This window comes from Canis lupus, chromosome 15, assembly GCF_011100685.1.
Source record: "Canis lupus familiaris isolate Mischka breed German Shepherd chromosome 15, alternate assembly UU_Cfam_GSD_1.0, whole genome shotgun sequence".
Lineage (NCBI taxonomy): Eukaryota > Metazoa > Chordata > Mammalia > Carnivora > Canidae > Canis > Canis lupus.
This window is the reverse complement of record NC_049236.1, coordinates 40387726-40411650: the sequence shown is the minus strand read 5'-3', so window position 1 is coordinate 40411650 and position 23925 is coordinate 40387726. Positions and strand designations below refer to the sequence as shown.

The 23925-nt window shown below is 39.7% G+C and overlaps 1 protein-coding gene across 7 annotated transcripts in view; it reads right to left on the bottom strand.

Moving 5' to 3' along the window:
• ANO4 (anoctamin 4) overlaps positions 1 to 23925 on the bottom strand; it is a 404256-nt gene that overhangs the window by 29307 nt on the left and 351024 nt on the right. For all 7 annotated transcript variants that reach the window (XM_038558801.1, XM_038558802.1, XM_038558799.1 and 4 more), the window contains 5 exons: positions 12426 to 12462; positions 10271 to 10382; positions 9249 to 9306; positions 9013 to 9110; positions 7124 to 7266 (listed from right to left, as the gene is read on the bottom strand). In XM_038558801.1, coding sequence (XP_038414729.1) covers positions 7124 to 7266; positions 9013 to 9110; positions 9249 to 9306; positions 10271 to 10382; positions 12426 to 12462 — 448 coding nt within the window. The remainder of the gene's footprint in view (positions 1 to 7123; positions 7267 to 9012; positions 9111 to 9248; positions 9307 to 10270; positions 10383 to 12425; positions 12463 to 23925) is intronic.

Below are 23925 nucleotides of genomic sequence, written 5' to 3'. Positions count from 1 at the left end.
TATTATCTCATAAGTGCAATTATTCTCAACAAAATATTAGCAAACCAAATCCAACAATACATAAATAAATCATTCACCACGATCAGGTGGGATTCCTAGAATACAAGGGTGGTTTAATATTCATAAATCAATCAACATGATTTATCATGTCAATAAGAGAAAGGATAAAAACCAGATGTTCATTTCAATAGATGCAGAAAAGGCATTCAACAAATAAAACATCCACTCATGATAAAAAAAACAATCCTCAACAAAGTAGGTTTAGAGGGAATTTATCTCAACATAATAAAGGCCATATCTGAAAAACCCACAGCTAACATCATACTCAATGGTGAAAACAGAGCTTTTTCCCCTATGGTCAGGAACAAGACAAGGATGTCCACTCTCACCACTTTTATTCAACATAGTACTGGAAGTCCTAGGCACAGCAAGCAGACAAAAAGAAAAGGCATCCAAATTGCTAAGAAAGTAGTAAAGCTTTCATTATTTGCAGATTACATGATATATATATAGGAAACCATAAAGTCTTCACCAAAAAGCTACCAAAACTGATAAATGAATTCAGTAAAGTTGTGGAATGTAATATAAATATACATAAATCTGTTGTATTTCTACACACTAATAACAAAGTAAAAGAAAGAGAAGTTAGGAAAGCAATTCCATTTAACAATTGCGCCAAAAAATAATAAAATACCTAGGAATAAATTTAACCAAGGAAGTGAAAAACCTGTACTGTGAAAACTATAAAACATTGATCAAAAAAATTGAAGAGGATGCAAATGAAAATGTATTCCATGCTCACAGGTTGGGAGAATTAACATTATAAAAATGTCCACACTCCCCAAGGCAATCTGCAGGTTTAATGAAATCCCTATCAAAATACCAGCATCATTTTTCATAGAACTAAACTAATCCAAAAACCCAAAAATTTGTATGGAACCACAAAAGACCTTGAATAGCTAAAGCAATCTTGAAACAGAAGAACAAAACTAGACGTATCACAATCCCAGATTTCAAGATATACTACTAAGCTATAGTCATCAAAACAGTATGGTACAGGTGCAAAAGAGACACATAGATCATGGAACAGAATAGAGAGCCCAGAAATAAGCCCACAGTTATATGGTTAAGTCATCTACGATGGAGGAGACAAGAATGTGCAATGTGAAAAAAATCTCTTCAACAAATGTTGCTGGGAAAATTGGACAGCTACACATAAATGAATAAAATTGGACTACTTTCTCACTCTATATAGAAAAATAAACTCAAAATGGATTAAAGATCTAAATGTGAGATCTGAAACCATAAAAATCCTAAAAGAGAGCACAGGCAGTAATTTTTCCAACATTGGCCATAGTAACATTTTTCTAGATATGTCTTCTAAGGCAAGGGAAACAAAAGCAAAAATGAACTACTGAGAGTATATCAAAATAAAAAGCTTTTGCACAGCAAAGGAAACCATTAAGGAAACAAAAAGACAACCTAGTGAATTGGAGAAGATATTTGCAAATGATGAACCTGCTAAGGGATTAATATCCAAAATATATAAATAACTTAAAACAACACCAACCCCCCCCCCCCAACTAATGCAATGAAAAATTGGGCAGAAGACATGGAAGAAACATTTCTCCAAAAAGGACATACAGGGGCCCCTGGGTGTCTCAGTGGTTGAGCATCTATCTGCCTTTGGCTTGTGTCATGATCCTGGGGTCGTGGGATCGAGTCTCGCATCAGGCTCCCTGTGGGGAGCCTGCTTCTCCCTCTGCCTGTGTCTCTGCCTGTCTCTGTGTGTCTCTTGTGTATAAAGAAATAAAATCTTTTTAAAAAAGACATACAGATGGTGAATAGACGCATGAAGGGTGTTGAACATCACGCCATCAGGGAAATGCAAATCAAACCCACAATGAAATATTACCTCATACCCATCAGAATGACTAAAATAAAAACAACAAGTGTTAGGGAGGGTGTGGGGGAAGAAAGGAACCCTTGTACACTGTTGGTGGAAATGCAAACAAGTGCAGTCACTGTGGAAAACGGTATGGAGGTTCCTCAAAAAATTGAAAATACAATTATCATATGATTCAGTAATTCTACTACTGGGTATTTACCCAAAGACTACAAAAACACAAAATAAAAAAACAATGCACCCACCCCTATGTCTATTGCAGGATTACTTAAAATAGCTAAGACATGGAAGCAACCCAAAAGTCCACTGATAGATGCACTGAATGGATAAAGAAGGGGTGGTATTTATATACAATAGAATATTACTCAGCCATAAAAACACTGAAATCTTGCCATTTGCAACAACATGGTTGGACCTACAGGGTCTAATACTAAGTGAAATTGGTCAGAGAAAAACAAATACCATATGACTTAATTCATATTGGAGTTTAAGAAAAAAAACAAAGAAAAAAAAAAAAAGACCAAAAACCTTGACTCTTAAATATAGAGAACAAACTGGCAATTCCTGTGAAGGGAAGTGGGTAGGGTGATGAGTAAAATAGATGGGGATTAAAAGTACACTCATCATAGACGAGCACTGAGTAATGTACAGAACTGTACTGTACACCTGAAACTAATGTACGTTAATTGTACTGGAATTTTTTTTAAAAAACTGTCTTTCCTATACATTTTGGCATTTTGTATTTCCATTTTCATTTCTTTTGAAATACTTTATTTTCCTTTAGATTTCTTTGATCCATTGGTTGTTCAGAAGTGTGTTGTTTAGTTTCCAAAATTTGTAGATTTAAAGCTTTCCTCATTTTGAGTTTCATACCATTGGGGTTGGAATAGTTAGTTGGTATGATTTCAGTCCTCTTATTAAATTTGCTCATTTGTTTTGTGTCCTACCATATGATCTATCATGGAGAATATTCCATGTACATAAGAGAGAAATATGTATTCGGCTGCTATTGGAGGGAACATTCTATGTTTTATATGTGTTTAAGCCTACTTGGCCTAAAGTTTGGTTCGTTTCCAATGTTTCCTTGTTGATTGTCTACCTGGATGATCTATTCACTGCTGAGAGTGGAGTATTAAGTCCCCTGCTGTTATTATATTGATGTATTGATCCCTTTATTATTTTATAAGAGTTTTGTCTTGTTCCCATTTTTGCCTTGAATTCTATCTTGTCTGACACGAGTATGGCTAATCCTACTTTCCTTTGGTTTCTACTTGTATTCCTTTATGCTGAGTCCATGTGTGTCTTTAGAGCTGAAATGAGCCTCCTAATGGCAGCATATATTTGGCTCTTGTTTTTAATCCATCCAGTCGCTTTGTACCTTTTAATTAGTGAACTGAGTTCATTTACATTTAGAGTGACTATTGATATGTAAGGATTTACTACTGTCATCTTACCTTATGCCTTCTGGTTGTTTTGTACTTATATTGTTTATTTTTCCCTTTCTGTCTACCTCTTAAGTTTGTGTTTTCCACTGTGATATGCTCAGTCTTTTATTATGCTTCATGAATCAACTCCACATTTTTGCTTCATGGTTGCCATCTGGCTTATATAAAATATCTCATAGGCAAAACAGTCCATTTTATGCTGATAACAACTCATCTTCATTTGCCTATAAAGCCTCCACACTTTTTACTCCTCCCTTTTCATGTTTTTTTGATGTCACAATTTACCTTTTTATGCTGTAAGTTCACTAATAAAGTATAGTAGCTATAGTTATTTGTAATGCTTTTTTCTTTTAACCTTTATACTATAGTTAAAGGGTTAATACACTATCCTATTATAAGGTTAGTTTTCTATTCCAAATTCATTTTTTCACCTCTACCAGAGTTTTGTGTACCTTCATATGGTACCAAAGTCACCAATCAGCATCTTTTCGTTTCAGCTTGAAGAACTCTTTTAAGCATTTCTTGCAAGGCAGGTATAGTGGTGGTGTACTCCTTTAACTTTTGTTTGTATAGGAAAGCCTTAATTTCTCCTTCATATCTGAGGGATAACTGCCAGATAAAGTATTCTTAGTGGGTAATTTTTATCTTTCAGTAAATAAGCTGCTCTCTTGGCCTGTGGAGTTTCTGAGAAATCTGCTGCTAGCCTAATGAGGATTCCATTGCAGGTTACTTTTTCTCCCCCTGGATGCCTTTAAGATTCTTTATTACTGATTTTTGACATTTTCGTTATAATGTGTCTTGGAGAAGGTGTTTGGTTGATCTGTTTTGCATTGAGATAACATGGTGTTCTATTAGCTTTGTGCACTTGTATGTTCAATTCCTTTCCCTGATTTAGAAAGTTCTCAGCTATTTTTTCTTTAAATAAACTCTCTGACTCCCTCTCCCTCTCCTTATATTTGCTATTATGATTGAATCTGATACCTCTCATAGTGTTGCTCCATTTTTTAAAAATCTGAGTTCTCTATCCTCTTCTGAATTATTTCTATATTCATATCCTCAAAGTCATTTATTTTTTTCTTCCATCTGACCTTCTCTGTCACCTAATCCATGCTCTCTATTGCATTCTTCATCTTATTCACTGAATTCTTCTGCTCCAGAATTTCTACTTGGTTCTTTTTTAATAATTTTAATATCTTTGATAAAGACATCCTTCTGTTCATTAATTTTATTCCTGAACTCACTGAATTGCCTTTCTGAGTTTTTGTGAGCTGACTGGAATCCCAGGATCGAGTCCCACATCAGGCTCCCTGCATGGAGCCTGTTTCTCTCTCTGCCTATGTCTTTTCCTCTCTCTCTTTCTGTGTCTCTGATGAATAAATAAAATATTTTTAAAAAATAAAGAAAAAAAAGTATGACTAAGTATTTCCCTCAAGTTGCTGGGTTGGTGTAACAACTTTAACAATATCACCAAAAATCAGCAAAATTCACCACAGTAATAAAGAAGAAACATTTTAGTAGATTAGGAAAATTATTTGATAGAATTTAAGCTCTTCTTCTGTGTGAAGAAGAGAACATTGGGGAGTATCTGGGAGTAGAAATGCAAAAAAAAAAAAAAAAAAGAAAAGAAAAACCCTACATGTGCCTCAAGATGGAGGTGAGTATCAAAGAGAAACTCCACCTGCTGCATAATTTTGCTTCAGGTATACATTCTAGGAATACTCTACACAATGAAAATAGAGTTTACTACCTGTACCAACACAGAAGAATCTTATACACATGTTATTGAGTGAAAGAAGCCAGTTATAAATCAGTCCGTATTGTACAATTTCATTCACATGAAGATAAAAAAAAGGGCAAAATTAATCTATGGTATTAGAAATCAAGAGAGTGGTTAGTAAAGGTGTTATGACTTGGAGAGAAAGCAAAGAGCTTTCTTTGATAATGATATAATGATAACATTCTATTTCTTGATTGGCCACATGACATGGCAAACATTTTCTTTAAGGAGCCAGACAGTAAATATTTCAGGCATGGTAGGCCAGATAGTCTGTCAAAACTACTCAAGTCTATGGTTGGGCAAAACCAACTATAGATAATATGTAAATAAATGGATTTAGCTGTGAACCAATAAAACTTTATTTACAAAAACAGGCAGTAGACTCAATTTGGCCTGAAGGCTATAATTTGCCAAATTCTCACCTGTAGAGATTGGTAAATTTGTAAAATTTTATTAATCTGTACAGTTCTTTATATATTTTCTGAACTATATATTATACTTCAATGAATACATTTAAAAATATAAATAACAAAGCAGGGAAGTCATTAAGAAAACAAAATGAGAAGAACAGAAGGAAACAGGGTTCACTAGTCTGCTTGTGATGCTTCTGAGATTTGTTTCCTGCTGCAGCTACTGCAGTATTTGGAGCACTACTAATTCTAGCCACATAAAAGTTTCTTTTCAAGCACTCAATATACCAACATTATTGTTCATTTCCTTCTTTATGGGAGAAAGTCCAATAAAAGACCTCAAAATGGTTGGTTCTCTTAATGAATTTCCTTTATTAAATTTTATTATTAATGCCCACATTGATTTCTTCTCCTAAATCATATCATCCTCCAAGAAACATCACTAGATACTTAAGACATAAGCAATCTAATAACATTAAACATCAATTCCACCTCTCCTTTAATTTTCAGATTTTCCCAGAACTACTACTTTCAGAAGTCACACTCTCGCCCATCCCTAGCCACTCTTACCCCAATGTTACAGAGCCTAATCATAATTTTAAAAAGACAACAACTGGTACACACTCAATATATTTGCTAAGCAATTTTTTAAACTTCTCTCTCCTGGGAGAAAAGAACAGGGAAATAATAATGATGATACAAATAACATGTACCAAGTGTATCCTATGAGCCTCGTCATTGCTCTAAGCCCTTCTGTTCATTAACTCATTTAATCCACACAAAAACCCTCTGAGGTAGTTACTTTCATTATTATCCCCACTTCAGAGGTGAGAAAATTGAGATAGAGATTGTCCAAGGTTTCATAGTTAATAAGTAATAAGTGATAGAGTTAGGATCTGAACCCTGGTATTGTTTCCATGGCCTATGCTCTTGGATACATTGCTTGGGTACATGTACAACGTACAAGATAAATAGCGTGGGTTTGATTAATAAAGAAATCTAATTCCTTAAATGTAAGTGTAGCATAGCTTAAGTGTTCCCAGCTTCCTGCCATCCCCACCAAGAGAAATGGCTGCTCCCCATACCTGCTGCTGATGGATCCTGCAGCATCGACACTTTACTGCACTTACCCTTTATATCTCTAGCTTTCCCCCCTCTAGCCCATGGACTCTTTAAGAGTGGGGACCATGCCCTATTCCTTCTTGTAGCTCCAGTGCCAAACATAGCATCTGTTTGGACATAGCATAGCTCAATACATGTCTGCTAAATGAATGACTCAATCATGCTGTGAGTGATAACTCCCTTTTTTTTTTTTTTTTGGTTCACCAAGTTTTCCAACCCATTTTTGTTTCCTGGTGATTGATTACGAGGGACAGGACACGATGTCATGAAGAGGTTGAAGGCTTTTGGCAACATCTCAATGGATTGAGCTTCTTAAAGTAAGAAACTCCCTCCTCTGCATTCAGCTAGAGAACCCCTACACACTGCTTGCCTCAATGATAGAGGATGCATGTCTAGCTGAATATAGCTTGGGATCTAGAACTGGCATTTAGAATTAATAGGATAAAACAGGAGATTTGCATACTCATTTCTAAGTACTCATCGAAGAGTCCGTATGCATTCATGGGTTGAAGGTTGTAGTCCTTTTCCCACTGTGGGAAACTTATTTTCCTTTCAGGTCCGCGTTCTTGTCGTACTTTCCTTCTGGTCCACCAATTCTGAATTAACCTGCACAACAAGATCAATTCCTTAAAAAAGAAATAGATGACTATTCACAAGACCTAAGTTATAAGACAGAGTTCAAATACAGAACCACAGTTTAAAAATATTTAGGATAGGCTGCTAAGGAAATAAAAACCTTGGATTAGGAAGACAATATCAATGGCTATATCTCATGCATTTGCACTTGCAAATGAACAGAATGACTTTCTAACTATTCGTGAAATTGTCTCATGTTCCGTGTCTCCTTGGAAGTTTGGGTAGAGGACTAAGAACATCTAGAAACTGATCCTGTAGCACCATGGCAACACCCAGACCTCAGAGTAGAGGAAGGTTTGCCTAGCTGACTTAATTCAGGACCCATGGGCAGTCTTACCATGTGGACGCTGACCTGCATATTCTGACTGAGGGCCTGGAAGTTCTGCAAATCCACTAAATGCTTCCTCTTTTGGCACACTGAAGTCTGCGCATCCACAACTTGCCTGCTTTTAGTGTGAGCTCGACAGGGGCTCTGATTCCTGGTAAAATGCATCTTACACTGGTAAGGTTCTCACATTAATCCTCAATAACGTTCAGGAGTGCATCTTATGATATGGAACAGGGTTGAGGAAATGGGTGTGGGGATCAGGTCTGCATGCTATAGGGGACAAGGACAAGTTGAGGGGTAACCAAGAGTAGACATGCCTAAAATAGCCCCCAAACAAATTGTGAAATAAAGGAAATAATGGGGTGGGTATCAAAGACAAATGACCTCCTTCACAATTTTGCTCTCTATCCATATTAGACTAGAAGATAAAATGTTCTCTTGATGTCTCTGACATTTTAATAAATTATGGCTTATACTTTAAAGTAGCATGTAGTGCTAATTTTTAAATTTTATGCATTTATAAAAAAGCTTTATAGAAAACAGCAGGCACTTGGAAAACATTTTCTAGAAATAAATCTAAGAATGGAAAATTGCTGGCATAGGTTTTGAGAGCTAAGAGGTGACTTTTTCGAAGTGAACCAAGTTCTAGCTAATTGTTTTGGATGAGTGGTCCTCCTTGAAACCTAGAGTTCTCTAACCAAGCTGACATGAAAACCAGTAGGTGTGGAATTAAAGCAGAAATAGAAGTTGCTGATTTATGTTTCTTTAAAACTTCACTGACCAGAGCTAAACAAACAGAGCAGAAGTCAAGGTTACCTTTACAAAAATGATTCAACTTTTTGCCTGTTGTCATCAACTTAAACTATTATCAACTAGATGATCATAATTTTGCTGGTTAAGATATGTTGACTCCAGCTTCTTTTCTGCATCTCTAAACTTTCCTCTTTTCCATAAGTTCCTTTCCTGTACAGTTTGAATTTAAGGTCATTTAAAAAAATTACCAATCCTGATTTATCATGGGGGTGGGGGAGTAGAGCTCTATCTAGTTAATGGGTCATAACTAGTGAGAGCCTCGCAGTGCTAGAGCCTCAGGGTCGGAGGCATTATTTAAAGAAGCTGCAAGCAAGTGTTCAATATTTAGGGCCCCATGGAGACTTTGTTTAAAAGAATATTCACTATCTGTTGATACTCCTTATACTGAATCTTCCTAAAGAGCCAACGTTTATTACTTTCATGACTGCCTTTGAGTCACTGAGCATGAACACTGAGCTCTAGGCACCTGTACTGGCCTAACTGCTGAGTCTGCATTGCTTATCTTACTTGCCACACCTAGAAAAGCCAATAATGAGCAATGCTGCATCTCAATGGTAGAGGTCTATGGTACTTACGGGTAGCCAAGTTCCATGAAATTATTCCAGGTCTGCTTTAGCACCATTATAATACCCATTTGCATACAGAGATCAATAAGGCATCCACTAGGGTGGCACTGCAAGGTAAGCAAACACAGAGATTCCAGAATCAATGGAGAGGAAGAAAGAGTGTCTGGTTTCTAATCTGCACAAAGTTGCCCGAGGCTATTTACTGCAATGGGGTAGAAAATAAGGAGTGATGGAAGGATACAGACCTCTTCTAGTCTCCATCTGTTTATCAGCCTCAAGTAGGCACCTGGGTGTCCTGTAAATCTTCAACACACAGAAAAACAAACCATTAGTATCTGTAGGTCTAAGCTCTTGTTGACTATTATGCTCAGATTGGCACACCATCCAGTGAAAAGGACTGGTGTAGTCAGGTCTGAGAGAATCAGGAAACTCCAGGGCTGTTGTACGTACTGCAGCTCCTGGAATTCTCCAGGGAAAATTTTCCTTCTGAACTGTCTGGGCTGCTGACCACAGAGGCCAGCTCTTGCTGCTTGCATGTGACTCTGAACATTTTCTGTTAAATAAGTGCTCTGGCCTGTGTAACACACAGCATGTTGGACTGAAACACATTCTGATCTTTTTGAATAATAGTTAAAAAAAAAAAAACAGCTTTACTCTTTGACTAGAAGTCCACACTGACGTAGCTTGATACTGAGGGAAGCGACTGTATCTGTCCCATCAAAACCCAAAAGTCACCTGTTTCTGGTTCTTATCTCACAAAATATTTCCCAGTGCAAAGGAATTTATAGGACATTGACTACTTAACACAGGAGCCTTTCCCAATCCTAGCACTGCTGGATTCAGAAGCTGCCCACTCTCCTCTGGCATCCTGTGTCAGCCCTTTCCTGTCTGGATATCCTTCCCTCTGTGTGAAGGCAGATGTCCAGGACACACTGCAGGCCACCCTCCCCATTAGGCCCCCTGCTCATATAGATGTGAGATCCAGGGGCCTAACTCAGGTGCAGAGGGAGCCCACAGGTTTTAAAATCCATCCTTCACTTGTGCAAATGCTTTTCCTCTGTGAACCTTAGCAAGAAATGGTGCATAGGTCACTTGTGAGTGGAGCCACCGTTCTCCAGGAGGGGAATGGGAAGGGAGAGGAGGAGGCTGATCTCTTTTTACCCTTTTATAGATCACTCTAAAGGAGGTGCTCCTCTGTCACCCTCATCAGCGACCACTGAGTGCTCTGTCCCTGGCCTGCAGAACCATGGAGAGACCAGGTCCTTACCTTCCAAGGAAGAATGCGATGTAAAATGTGGAGCTGTTCAGATTGACAAACTGAAAGAGAAACATCTTCAGGGTGAAGCTGTTCTCCCACTCTGACTCTGTGCGAGGCTGTTCTGTGGACAAAAGGGGAGTAGAGCTTGCAAGGTTGCACTTGACCCCTCCTCAGCTCCCTCTGCCCCACTCCTTGTACACATAGGGTGGGAGCAGAGGTGTCCTAAGGGAGCCACAGGAGACCCCAGTTTGCCTATGTATGGCATGTGATGGAATGGACCACCCATGGGATCCTCAAGCTTGCAGAACAGTCCCAACAAGGGTGCAGGGAGCAGCACTGACTGATGTGTCGGAGGGTACGGAATATCTGGTTTGTTCTGCTGTGATGGGGTGTTCAAAGAGCCTGGAGGAGACAGCCAGGCTGAAGGGGCCTCATTCCCTTTTGCCCTTAATTTCCACCTGTGGGGTAGGGCCTGGGTGGGGTCAGGTCCCCTCCCGGCTCCTTATTAATTCCTTCTTCTCAAATTCTATTCTGGTGAAATGCCTGGTGCTGCTGCATAAGAGGGAGGCAGACCCCCTCTCAGAATGCTGAGACTCTCTGACTTCTGTGCCTGTCACCCTCATCCATCATTTTTCATTCTTATAGACAAATACCAAGGGGATGACCTCATTTTAGAGCTTTAATTGTATATCACCATCTGTATCTTACAGTATCCTGACCTCAGTCAGGCACCAATTCTCATCTCCTTGTATTTTGACTTCCATAAAGCAAATGCTCTTTGGACAGTGTTAGGAATCAAAATATGAATCAAACGTACAACTTGACACCTCACATCAAATGCACCTACCTTTCCTTCCCCAGGAACTGTATCCTCAACCCAAGCAACACCAAAGAAAATGTATTTAATGCCATCGTATGTTCTCTGTTTCCACATTTCCTAAGCTTCTAACTGCTTTTTACTATTTTACCCCATCAATTCCCTTTCCGCTAATTATCACTCAAAATGCTTGCTGCGAGCATATCTGAGAAGGGGAGGGAGAATCATATTTAACAAGGCTGTTGAAGGAAAAAAAAGACAAAGTATCTTTAAAGGGTTTTAGTTTTACTTCACTTCTGCTACTGAACTATTGGTTACACAGGAAGGTCTCTCAGGTTGTCAGGCAGCTGGGTGGGTGCCCAGGCATCCCAGCCACAGATGGGTCAGGGCTGTATCTCCCTGGCACCTTTGCCAGCCTGGATCAAGGTGCCACTGGACACAATCTGCCAAGGCAGTTACCTCTTCTGTGGATATAAGCCTCTTTCTGTCTTTTTGGGCAAGGGGTGGTAATGATGGAGGATTTTAATGACACTAAAAGAGACATGCCTGGTACCTAGCTAGCTCTGTATCTGGCAGATAGAAAAGCTCAATCAATGGCATCTTGTATTATAATGATTATTATAAATAAAGGCACTTTTGTGATTTCTTCCCCCTCCAGACAAGCTACCTATGGGAACGTGCTACAATAGGTGTATGTGTGTGGGAGCATGTAATTTTCTCAACTTGCATAGAGTAAAATGACTAATGTTTCATTAATAAAATTGGGACAATCTCTACATCTTGAAAATGTGGAAAATGTGCAGGGTACAGTCAGCTACCAGATTGTTCTAATGCTTTATGAAGTCAGAGAAGTGTTCTCAGGGGTGACTTGTCCAGATGAATGTTATTTCTATAAATGTCAGTAATGGTTAGGTGGCCTACATTCCTGGCAAAAGGCCCCCAGTCTTCAAAGCAATTAACCTTGCTGTGGATTCATGTGCCACGAAAACCTGATCCATCTCTAATTAAATAAAAATTATAGGTGATAGCAAATGAACTCTAAATGGCTCTGGGCATTTTATTCACTCCTTTTGTGCTACTATATTTTTTGTGCATGAAGAGAAAACCTGCTTTAAATTACATTAGCTCCTGAGAGATAATGTTTATGACTGGTTTGAAAGCTTTAAATAGGAATGATCCCCCAGTTACTAGATGTATTGAAAATGTCCTGTTGAAGGCAAAGAACTAATGTATGCAATTCAAAATAAAAAGAATATATTTCTTTTCAGCAGTGTTTCAGAGACATCTTTAAAAAGATAATTCCCAGACTACAATATTGTGCCATGAAATAAGAAGGGTCTCACTTACCTAAATTTGTCAGAAGAAGCGCAACTTTTTCATAGAGCTGTAAAATAAATTTCATATATTTAACAAAAAAACCCTGTTGATGCTATAAAATCCATAAGTATAAGGAAATAGGTAATCGAGTCATGAGTGAAAATAATTTCATTAACTGTTACTCAACAATGAAAACATTGTAAACAAACAGTTGTGTCCTTTCAGGGCAAGAAAGAAATGCACAAAGTCCCATTTTACTATTTTAAAAATCTCACTGTCTATGTGGGAGTGGATAATTCTGTGGCAACAGGGCTTGCTGCTTCTAATTGCCAGCTTGGTAAGGGATGCTGGGCAAATCACAACATCCCTGGACCTCGGCATCTCTAGGACTGATTCTGATGGTAAGATTTTGTAATCTCATTGTTTATGGACTGTTGTATTTTCTAAATGAGAGCATTCATAAATACAGAAGTAATGAAACCTTCCTGGGAACTCCTAAGGTTTTGATACTCTTGTTTTTCCATTAGTGCATCAGATGCATCCTTAACTCACCCAGCCATCTGGTAAATGGAGGGTCCTAAGAGGGAAGGGAAAGTGTGAGTGTGTGTGTGTGTGTGTGTGTGTGTGTGTATGTGTGTGAGTGCATCTGCACACATGTGTATGCATGTGTATATGGAAGTGCAGGGGTTACAGTTCAGGGAAAACCCAGCTCTAGGAGATTCCCCAGAAAGGGTATAAATCGAGAAAAAGAACAAGCGTCTTCTCTAAAATGAGAGATGGTAAGCTGGAAAGGAAAACTAGACAAAGGGATTGGAAAAACATGAAAATTAAGACCACATTTAGATTAAAAGAGTGAACATACATTGGTTAAAATTCCCTAGGCTGGAATTATGACTCTTCTTCCAGCCAGCAAGCTGTAGCGTTTGGGCACATTACCTCCTTTCTTCTTCAGACCACTGTTTTTCTTTTACGTGACTGAGAAAGGGTATTAGACTCATTGACCTTAAAAAGTCCTTCCAAACTTTTGAATTCTCTTATCCAAGACTTCTGCTAACTACAGAATTAGGTAAAATACTGATTGTAGGACTTTAAACTTTCAGCAAGGACTATAGTTTGCTATAGTAAGATAATTTATATGGTCAAGGTATCAAATTTTGTGTATAGAAGCCACAGGCTCTTGGAGTCAAAAACTAAAAGAAATTGGTGTGATTTTCAATAAGAAATCCTGTGGTACAGTCACACATTTTATCTGAAAAATACCGGTTAACCACAGATCAGGACAGATGTTTTAATAAACTATATTTTTACTGTTACAAATACACTCTATCATTAAAGTTAATTATGTAATTTTCAAGGAAAATTAGATTTGACTGGTGAGACACCCTTTTCAAAATACAATTTTTGATTATCCAGTTTATCCTTTCTGTCTTTTGTGTTGACACACTTTTGTCTATGTGCCTCACTTTGCATTTTTGTCCCACAGGTCTTCGTAGCTGGTGACATGCCAATGTTATTTTGGTTTGGACACTGAAAAAAATGGGACTCAAAAGAGGAGCAGCCTTGGAGTCAAAATATGATTAATATTAACCTTTTGAAAAATAAGGCAAAGTATACAAGGACATCACTGGAATCCATGGTATCTGTGAACATTTTGTAAATGTTGAAGATACACACAGATGGACAGTGAGGCTTTGAGCAGGATGCAACCACAAAGGGCACATAAGCAGAGGGCCTGACAGCCAGCAAGAGACCTTCAGATGAGTGCTTTCTGGAAAAGGTTTGATTTCTCATCAGGCAGTTGAGATAGAAATCATGGATGGTTTGTTCTGATAAAAGTGGTAGAAAATATGTTTCCAAACTGGATGCCACAAATTGTGAGTTAAAATCTGTGACTGTTGAAAAGCTTTCTAATCTTAGGTACATTTCCACAAGAAGCTATGAGTACTTCTATTTTGATCCTGTCTACCTAGTCAGTGCATGTGGGCTTGGTCTGATGCAAGCCGTATTTTCTGGTTCACTTTTTGGAATAAAACACTGTGGTTTTCACTGTTCAGAGTATAATGAAATAGCAGATTCTTATTGGTATGGCTGGGTAAAAAGGATGGTTATAACTTTTAGTTTCCTCCTGGGATATACTCTTTGTTGGCACCTTTTGTTTGTGACAACCATATTGAGATGTTCTTTGGTCCCTAGTGAAGAAGCATAGGATTTAAATGGTATGATAAGGAGCAAGAAAAGTCCAACCTATTCATTCCATCTCTGAAGGATTTATTTTTCAAGAAGAAATAAGATGAAAACTAGGAAGTGCCCCTTAGCCAGTCAATAAGAAGCATAATATTTTGTTGGGATTCAGAATACTTTTTTTTTTTTTTTGAAAGGGGGCTCTACTCTGGGAGCCCAATGTAGGGCTTGAACTCATGACCCTGAGATCAAGAGATGCTTAACTAAGTCACTCTGGTGCCCCCAAACGTAGAATATTTTTATCAAACAGATTTTATTTTTAAAGTACATACTACATAAGAGTAAATACATAACCCCCCCAAAACAAAAAAGAGTAAATACACATCATAAAATCTAGAAAATAGACACCCCTTATAGAGCTACTTCTTCAGTTAGGGTTGGACAACAGGGTATGTGACCTATAACAATATTATTTAAAAATTAGAGGCCGTACTGAACATAAGTTAAAAACCAATCTAGCTCTCAAGGTCTTTATATTCAATCAATGGAAAGTATTACTGATTCATGTTTAAATGGTTTTTTTTTTTTTTTTTTTTTTTTGGCAAGACCAGTATGGCCAAAATTTTAAATAGTTGAAAATAATTTATGTAGCTATAAAGATGCGTATTGTAGGGTCATGAAAATATCTTAAATTGAGTAATTTCAAAAGCCAGCAGATAGTTTCGTTATGAACTGGTCAAAACTACATTATAGTTACTAGTCTGTCATTTGTCACTTATGTGATACTTGCTTCTTAAGGACTTACTTTTTTATTTTTTGCATATTCTGATGAAAACCTTTCCAAACTATATTACACACTCAGTTGCCTTCATAATGAAACCTGCAAGGCTTTAGAGGGTAAGAGAGGACTATGAATGTGTGTGCTGAGCTGGGGATGTCATCAGAGAAGGGCTGAGGACAGTAAGCTGATTGCTTCTCACACAAAAAGGTCTTGGATGGTGCTTCTTTGAGAGTTCTTACGTATGTTTTTTTCTTTCTTTTCCCTTGCTATGGCTTGTATTTTCTGCCCTTGTCAGAATTCTTGCCTGAGTAACTTTCTGTATTTCTAGTCTGGTGTTGGTGAGAATTGGAACACCTAAGGTGTTCACCTGTACCTGAAATAAATGAAAATACCCCTTAAGTGTATTTGTAAGAATAGTACATGTGTAGACTATACATCATCCATTTTGGTGACTCTGAAATGCTTGTTAGATAAAACATGGAAACGCCTAGTAGTCTAGCTTCCAGCACATAGTAAGTGCTTTGTGTTGTCCATAACTATATAGTTTTCCCACTTCCTATGCTCCTTTCTCCATTTTTAGTTTACTTTCTCTTTTCTTGGTTGTGTCTCAGGAAGTAGAGATTGCGGGATTTCCAGTTAAAGCATGACTCTGACAACATTGGTATCTCTGCTCCAAATATATGAGCAGCCATGTATTTATAGAGTCATCACATGTATTTATTTCTTCAGATGTATAAATTAAATTTTAACAAGACATTAGAGAAAAAGAGAGCTTTAATTCATTGCAAATTACCTGGACGCAGAATCTTTCACTGCTCTGGCTGTTTGGTTAATTTCACTATGAATCACCCCCTTCTCAGTGCATATATTCCACGATTAGCTTTAAGGCTAGCAGAGTCCTGGAGGAGAGAGTGCCAGGGGTGCCACACATGCACTCTCAACCTCCACTTGACTGCAGAGTTACACAATCATATGTCAAGTGATCAACAACTACCCTTTTATCATTTTTAGAACTTCTGGATTCTGAAACTTATTTCTAAAATAATAAAGAATTTCCTGTGTATTTTAATAATAACAATAAATGGTAATAGTAATAGCAGTAATAATAAATCAACTACTTCATTAGTTTAGTGATTACTAGTTGACTTAATGCTAAATTAAGTTGTTTACTATTATTATTAATGTTTAAAAAGATTTTATTTATTTATTCATGAGGTACACAGAGAGAGGCAGAGACACAGGCAGAGGGAGAAGCAGGCTCCCTGCAGGGAGCCCCACGCAGGACTCAATCCCAGGATTCTGGGATCACGACCTGAGCTGAAGGCAGACTCTCAACCAATGAGCTCCCCAGGCATCCCCAATGTCAGTATTTTTATGTATAGGTTGACCTCAAATCTAACAATGTCAGCAAATAATGTTATTTGTTCTGAAAATAATAACAACAATTTACTGAGAGCCTACTATGTGCTAGGCCCTGTTCCAGACACAGGGAAATAGTAAGAGTAAAAAAAAAATAGCCAAAAGTTTTTGCCCTCATGGGCCTATATTCCAATGGAGAAGACATATAATATTAAATAAATTAAAAACAGCATATTTTAGGGTAATAAGTACCACAGAGAAACACAGAGCAGGCAAGGAGACAGGAAATTGTCAGGTGGCAGGAACAGGTTACAATTCTAAAACTGAGTGACCGTGGAAGCCTTGTATTAGAAAAGTAACATCTGAACAGAGACACGAAGGAGGTAAGGGAGCAAGCCATGCAGAGGCCATGGGGAAGCTATTCCAGGCAGAGAGACAGGCAAATAAAAAGCCCTGGAGTGAGAGCATGCCCAGCACATTTGGGGAACACAGGGAAGGCCAGCCTGGAGCAGGACGGGCAGAGTAAGCAGGGAGGAGACAAGGTCATACATGTTGCTGGGGCCAGAAGCAGAGGTCACAGGAAGACACGACCTTTTATTCTGACACAGGGGCTGGCTCACACGTAAGACACGCACATGAGCTGTTGTGAGGAGTCTAAACGTGGGAGCCAGGAGACCAGCTAGAGAGCCCCCAAGTGGGGGCTGCTGGGGTCATGGACCAAAGGGGGACTTGGAGATATGTGAGAAGTGCTCAAACGCTGGAGACAGACAGGGAGAGAAACAGAAGAGTCAAGGGTAAAGCTAAGGTTTCCAGCCTGAGCAGCTGCCTCAGGGGAAACTGGAGGGATCAACTCTGGAGGGAAAAGAGGGGATTTGGGTGAGGACAACGGGATGGGCAGTTGGATGTAGGAGTCGGGGGCTCAGCGGAGGCCTCCAGGCTGAAATACAGAGCTGGGAAAAGCCCGAAATTAACCCTAGCACCATCTTGAGGTGTCCCTTGAGGGTTAGCTTAAACAATGCTTTGGATACCTACCACTTTCCTGTCACTCAGAATCAGAAGGAAATGGTGGGAGGGGTGCCTGGGGGCTCAGGTCCTGATCTCGGGGTACTGGGATCAACCCCTACCTCACGTCATGGGCCCCCTGCTCATGCTCCCTCTTCTCTCTCAAATAGATGAATAAAATCTTTCAGACTCCTAAGTGCCTCCGTGGTTGAGCATCTGCCTTCAGCTCAGGTCCTGATAGATTCCCACTTTGGGCTCCCTGCTGGGAGCCTGCTTCTCCCTCTGCTTGTGTCTCTGCCCCTCTCTGTGTGTCTCTCATGAATAAATAAAATCTTAAAAAAAATAAAATCTTGGAGGAGGGGCAAGATGGCAGAAGAGTAAGGTCTCCAAATCACCTGTCCCCACCAAATTACCTAGATAACCTTCAAATTATCCTGAAAATCTACGAATTCGGCCTGAGATTTAAAGAGAGAACACCTGGAATGCTACAGTGAGAAGAGTTCGCGCTTCTATCAAGGTAGGAAGACGGGAAAAAAGAAATAAAGGAACAAAAGGCTTCTAAGGGGGAGGGGCCCCGCAAGGAGCCGGGCTAAGGCCGGGGCGAGTGTCCCCAGGACAGGAGAGCCCTGTCCCGGAGAAGCAGGAGCTGCACCAACCTTCCCGGGCGGAAAGGGGCTCCCAGGGAGTTGGAGCAGGACCCCAGGAGGGCAGGGATGCCCTCGGGCTCCCTGGGACACTAACAGACACCTGCGCCCCGGGAGAGCGTGCCAAGCTCCCTAAGGGCTGCAGCGCGCACGGCGGGACCCGGAGCAGCTCGGAGGGGCTCGGGCAGAGGAAGAGGCTCAGTGCGGAGGGGGCTGCGGGGCGGGAGCACGAATCCAACAGCGCAGGCTCCGGAGCACAGGGCGCCGGGACACAGCCCAGGATCCGGCCTCCCCTGGGGACAGGCAGAGGCCGGGAGGGCCCAGGACAGCAAGGACGCTCCTGCCCCGAGCTGAGCAGATCAGCGGCCCCGCCCCGGAGCCTCCAGGCCCTGCAGACGGAGAGCTCTGGAGTTACTGCGGGGGCTGACTCCAGGGCTCCAGAGCTGGCCCCGCCACTGCGGTTGTTCCTCCTGGGGCCTCACGGGGTAAACAACACCCACTGAGCCCTGCACCAGGCCGGGGGCAGAGCACCTCCCCCAAGTGCTAACACCTGAAAATCAACACAACAGACCCCCCCCCCCCCAGAAGACCAGCTAGACGGACAAGTTCCAGGGGAAGTCAAGGGACTTAAGGTATACAGAATCAGAAGATACATCCCCAGTGTTTTTTTGTTTTTTTTTTTGTTTTTTTTTTTTGTTTTTTGTTTTTTGTTTTTTGTTTTTTGCTTTTTGATTTGTTTGCTTCCCCCAACCCTTTTTTCCCCTTTCTTTCTTTTTCTATCTCTTTTTCTTCCTTTTTTTCTTTTTTCTTTTTCTCTTTTCTTTCCTTCTTTCTCTCCTCTCTTTTTCTCCTTTTCCCAAAAGAACTTGTTTTTGGCCACTCTGCACTGAGCAAGATGACTAGAAGGAAAACCTCACCTCAAAAGAAAGAATCAGAAACAGTCCTCTCTCCCACAGAGTTACAAAATCTGGATTACAATTCAATGTCAGAAAGCCAATTGAGAAGCACTATTATACAGCTACTGGGGGCTCTAGAAAAAAGCATAAAGGACTCAAGAGACTTCATGACTGCAGAATTTAGATCCAATCAGGTAGAAATTAAAAATCAATCGTTTGAGATGCAATCCAAACTAGAAGTCCTAACGACAAGGGTTAACGAGGTGGAAGAACGAGTGAGTGACATAGAAGACAAGTTGATGGCAAAAGGGGAAACTGAGGAAAAAAGAGACAAACAATTATAAGACCATGAAGATAGATATAAGACAGCCTGAGGAAGAAAAACCTACGTTTAATTGGGGTTCCTGAGGGCACCGAAAGGGACAGAGGGCCAGAATATGTATTTGGACAAATCATAGCTGAAAACTTTCCTAATCTGGGAAGGGAAACAGGCATTTAGATCCAGGAAATAGAGAGATCCCCCCCTAAAATCAATAAAAACCGTTCCACACCTCGACATTTAATAGTTAAGCTTGCAAATTCCAAAGATAAAGAGAAGATCCTTAAAGCAGCAAGAGACAAGAAATCCCTGACTTTTATGGGGAGGAGTATTAGGGTAACAGCAGACCTCTGCAGAGACCTGGCAGGCCAGAAAGGGCTGGCAGGATATATTCAGGGTCCTAAATGAGAAGAACATGCAACCAAGAATACTTTATCCAGCAAGGCTCTCATTCAAAATGGAAGGAGAGATAAAGAGCTTCCAAGACAGGCAGGCACTGAAAGAATATGTGCCCTCCAAACCAATTCTGCAAGAAATTTTAAGGGGGACTCTTAAAATTCCCCTTTAAGAAGAAGTTCAGTGGAACAATCCACAAAAACAAGGACTGAATAGATATCATGATGACACTAAACTCATACCTTTCAATAGTAACTCTGAACGTGAATGGGCTTAATGACCCCATCAAAAGGCGCAGGGTGTCAGACTGGATATAAAAGCAGGACCCATCTATTTGCTGTCTACAAGAGACTCATTTTAGACAGAAGGACACCTACAGCCTGAAAACAAAAGGTTGGAGAACCATTTACCATTCAAATGGTCCTCAAAAGAAAGCAGGGTTAGCCATCCTTATATCAGATAAACTAAAATTTACCCCGAAGACTGTAGTGAGAGATGAAGAGGGACACTATCTCATACTTAAAGGATCTATCCAACGAGAGGACTTAACAATCCTCAATATATATGTCCCGAATGTGGGAGCTGCCAAATATATAAATCAATTAATAACCAAAGTGAAGAAATACTTAGATAATAATACACTTATACTTGGTGACTTCAATCTAGCTCTTTCTATACTCGATAGGTCTTCTAAACAGAACATCTCCAAAGAAACGAGATCTTTAAATGATACACTGGACCAGATGGATTTCACAGATATCTACAGAACTTTACATCCAAACTCAACTGAAAGCACATTCTTCTGAAGTGCACATGGAACGTTCTCCAGAAGACCACATACTGGGTCACAAATCGGGTCTGAACCAATACCAAAAGATTGGGATCGTCCCCTGCATATTCTCAGACCATAATGCCTTGAAATTAGCACTAAATCACAACAAGAAGTTTGGAAGGGCTTCAAACACGTGAGGTTAAGGACCATCTTGCTAAAAGATGAAAGGGTCAACCAGGAAATTAAGGAAGAATTAAAAAGATTCATGGAAACAAATGAGAATGAAGATACAACCGTTCAAAATCTTTGGGATGCAGCAATAGCAGTCCTAAGGGGGAAATACATCGCAATACAAGCATCCATTCAAAAACTGGAAAGAACTCAAATACAAAAGCTAACCTTACACATAAAGGAGCTAGAGAAAAAACAGCAGATAGATCCTACACCCAACAGAAGAAGAGAGTTAATAACGATTCGAGCAGAACTCAATGAAATCGAGACCAGAATAACTGTGGAACAGATCAACAGAACCAGGAGTTGGTTCTTTGAAAGAATTAATAAGATAGATAAACCATTAGCTAGCCTTATAAAAAGAAGAGAGAGAAGACTCAAATTAATAAAATCATGAATGAGAAAGGAGAGATCACTACCAACACCAAGGAAATACAAACGATTTTAAAACATTATGAACAGCTATATGCCAATAAATGAGGCAATCTAGAAGAAATGGACGCATTCCTGGAAAGCCACAAACTACCAAAACTGGAACAGGAAGAAATACAAAACCTGAACAGGCCAATAACCAGGGAGAAACTTGAAGCGGTCATCAAAAACCTCCCAAGACACAAAAGTCCAGTGCCAGATGGCTTCCCAGGGGAATTCTAACAAACGTTTAAAGAAGAAACCATACCTATTCTATTAAAGCTGTTTGGAAAGATAGAAAGAGATGGAGTACTTCCAAATTCGTTCTATGAGGCCAGCATCACCTTAATTCCAAAACCAAAGACCCCACCAAAAAGGAGAATTACAGACCAATATCCCTGATGAACATGGATGCAAAAATTCTCAGCAAGATACTAGCCAAGAGGATCCAACAGTAGATGAAGAAAATTATTCACCATGACCAAGTAGGATTCATTCCCGGGACACAAGGCTGGTTCAACACTCGTAAAACAATCAATGTGATTCATCATATCAGCAAGAGAAAAACCAAGAACCATATGATCCTCTCAATAGATGCAGAGAAAGCATTTGACAAAATACAGCATCCATTCCTGATCAAAACTCTTCAGAGTGTAGGGATAGAGGGAACATTCCTCGACATCTTAAAAGCCATCTACAAAAAGCCCACAGCAAATATCATTCTCAATGGGGAAGCACTGGGAGCCTTTCCCCTAAGATCAGGAACAAGACAGGGTTGTCCACTCTCACCACTGCTATTCAACATAGTACTGGAAGTCCTAGCCTCAGCAATCAGACAACAAAAAGACATTAAAGGCATTCAAATTGGCAAAGAAGTCAAACTCTCTCTCTTCGCCAATGACATGACACTCTACATAGAAAACCCAAAAGCCTCCACCCCAAGATTGCTAGAACTCATACAGGAATTTGGTAGCGTGGCAGGATACAAAATCAATGCCCAGAAGTGAGTGGCATTTCTATACAATAACAATGAGACTGAAGAAAGAGAAATTAAGGAGTCAATCCCATTTACAATTGCACCCAAAAGTATAAGATACCTAGGAATAAACCTAACCAAAGAGGTAAAGGATCTATACCCTAAAACCTATAGAACACTTCTGAAAGAAATTGAGGAAGACACAAAGAGATGGAAAAATATTCCATGCTCATGGATTGGCAGAATTAATATTGTGAAAATGTCAATGTTACCGAGGGAAATTTACATGTTTAATGCAATACATATCAAAATACCATGGACTTTCTTCAGAGAGTTAGAACAAATTATTTTAAGATTTGTGTGGAATCCGAAAAGACCCTGAATAGCAAGGGGAATTTTAAAAAAGAAAACCATATTGGGGGCATCACAATGCCAGATTTCAGGTTGTACTACAAAGCTGTGGTCATCAAGACAGTGTGGTACTGGCACAAAAACAGACACATCGATCAATGGAACAGAATAGAGAATCCAGAAGTGGACCCTCAACTTTATGGTCAACTAATATTCGATAAAGGAGGAAAGACTATCCACTGGAAGAAAGACAGTTTCTTCAATAAATGGTGCTAGGAAAATTGGACATCCACATGCAGAAGAATGAACCACTCTTTCACCATACACAAAGATAAACTCAAAATGGATGAAAGATCTAAATGTGAGACAAGATTCCATCAAAATCCTAGAGGAGAACACAGGCAACACCCTTTTTGAACTCAGCCACAGTAACTTCTTGCAAGATACATCCACGAAGGCAAAAGAAACAAAAGCAAAAATGAACTATTGGAACTTCATCAAGATAAGAAGCTTTTGCACAGCAAAGGATACAGCCAACAAAACTAAAAGACAACCTACAGAATGGAGGAAGATATTTGCAAATGACATATCAGATAAAGGGCTAGTTTCCAAGATCTATAAAGAACTTCTTAAACTCAACACCAAAGAAACAAACAATCCAATCATGAAATGGGCAAAAGACATGAAGAGAAATCTCACAGAGGAAGACATAGACATGGCCAACACGCACATGAGAAAATGCTCTACATCACTTGCCATCAGGGAAATACAAATCAAAACCACAATGAGATACCACCTCACACTAGTGAGAATGGGGAAAATTAACAAGGCAGGAAACAACAAATGTTGGAGAGGGTGCGGAGAAAAGGGAACCCTCCTGCACTGTTGGTGGGAATGTGAACTGGTGCAGCCACTCTGGAAAACTGTGGAGGTTCCTCAAAGAGTTAAAAATAGACCTGCCCTATGACCCAGCAATTGCACTGTTGGGGATTTACCCCAAAGATACAGATGCAATGAAACGCCGGGACACCTGCACCCCGATGTTTCTAGCAGCAATGTCCACAATAGCCAAACTGTGGAAGGAGCCTTGGTGTCCATCAAAAGATGAATGGATAAAGAAGATGTGGTTTATGTATACAGTGGAATATTACTCAGCCATTAGAAATGACAAATACCCACCATTTGCTTCCACATGGATGGAACTGGAGGGT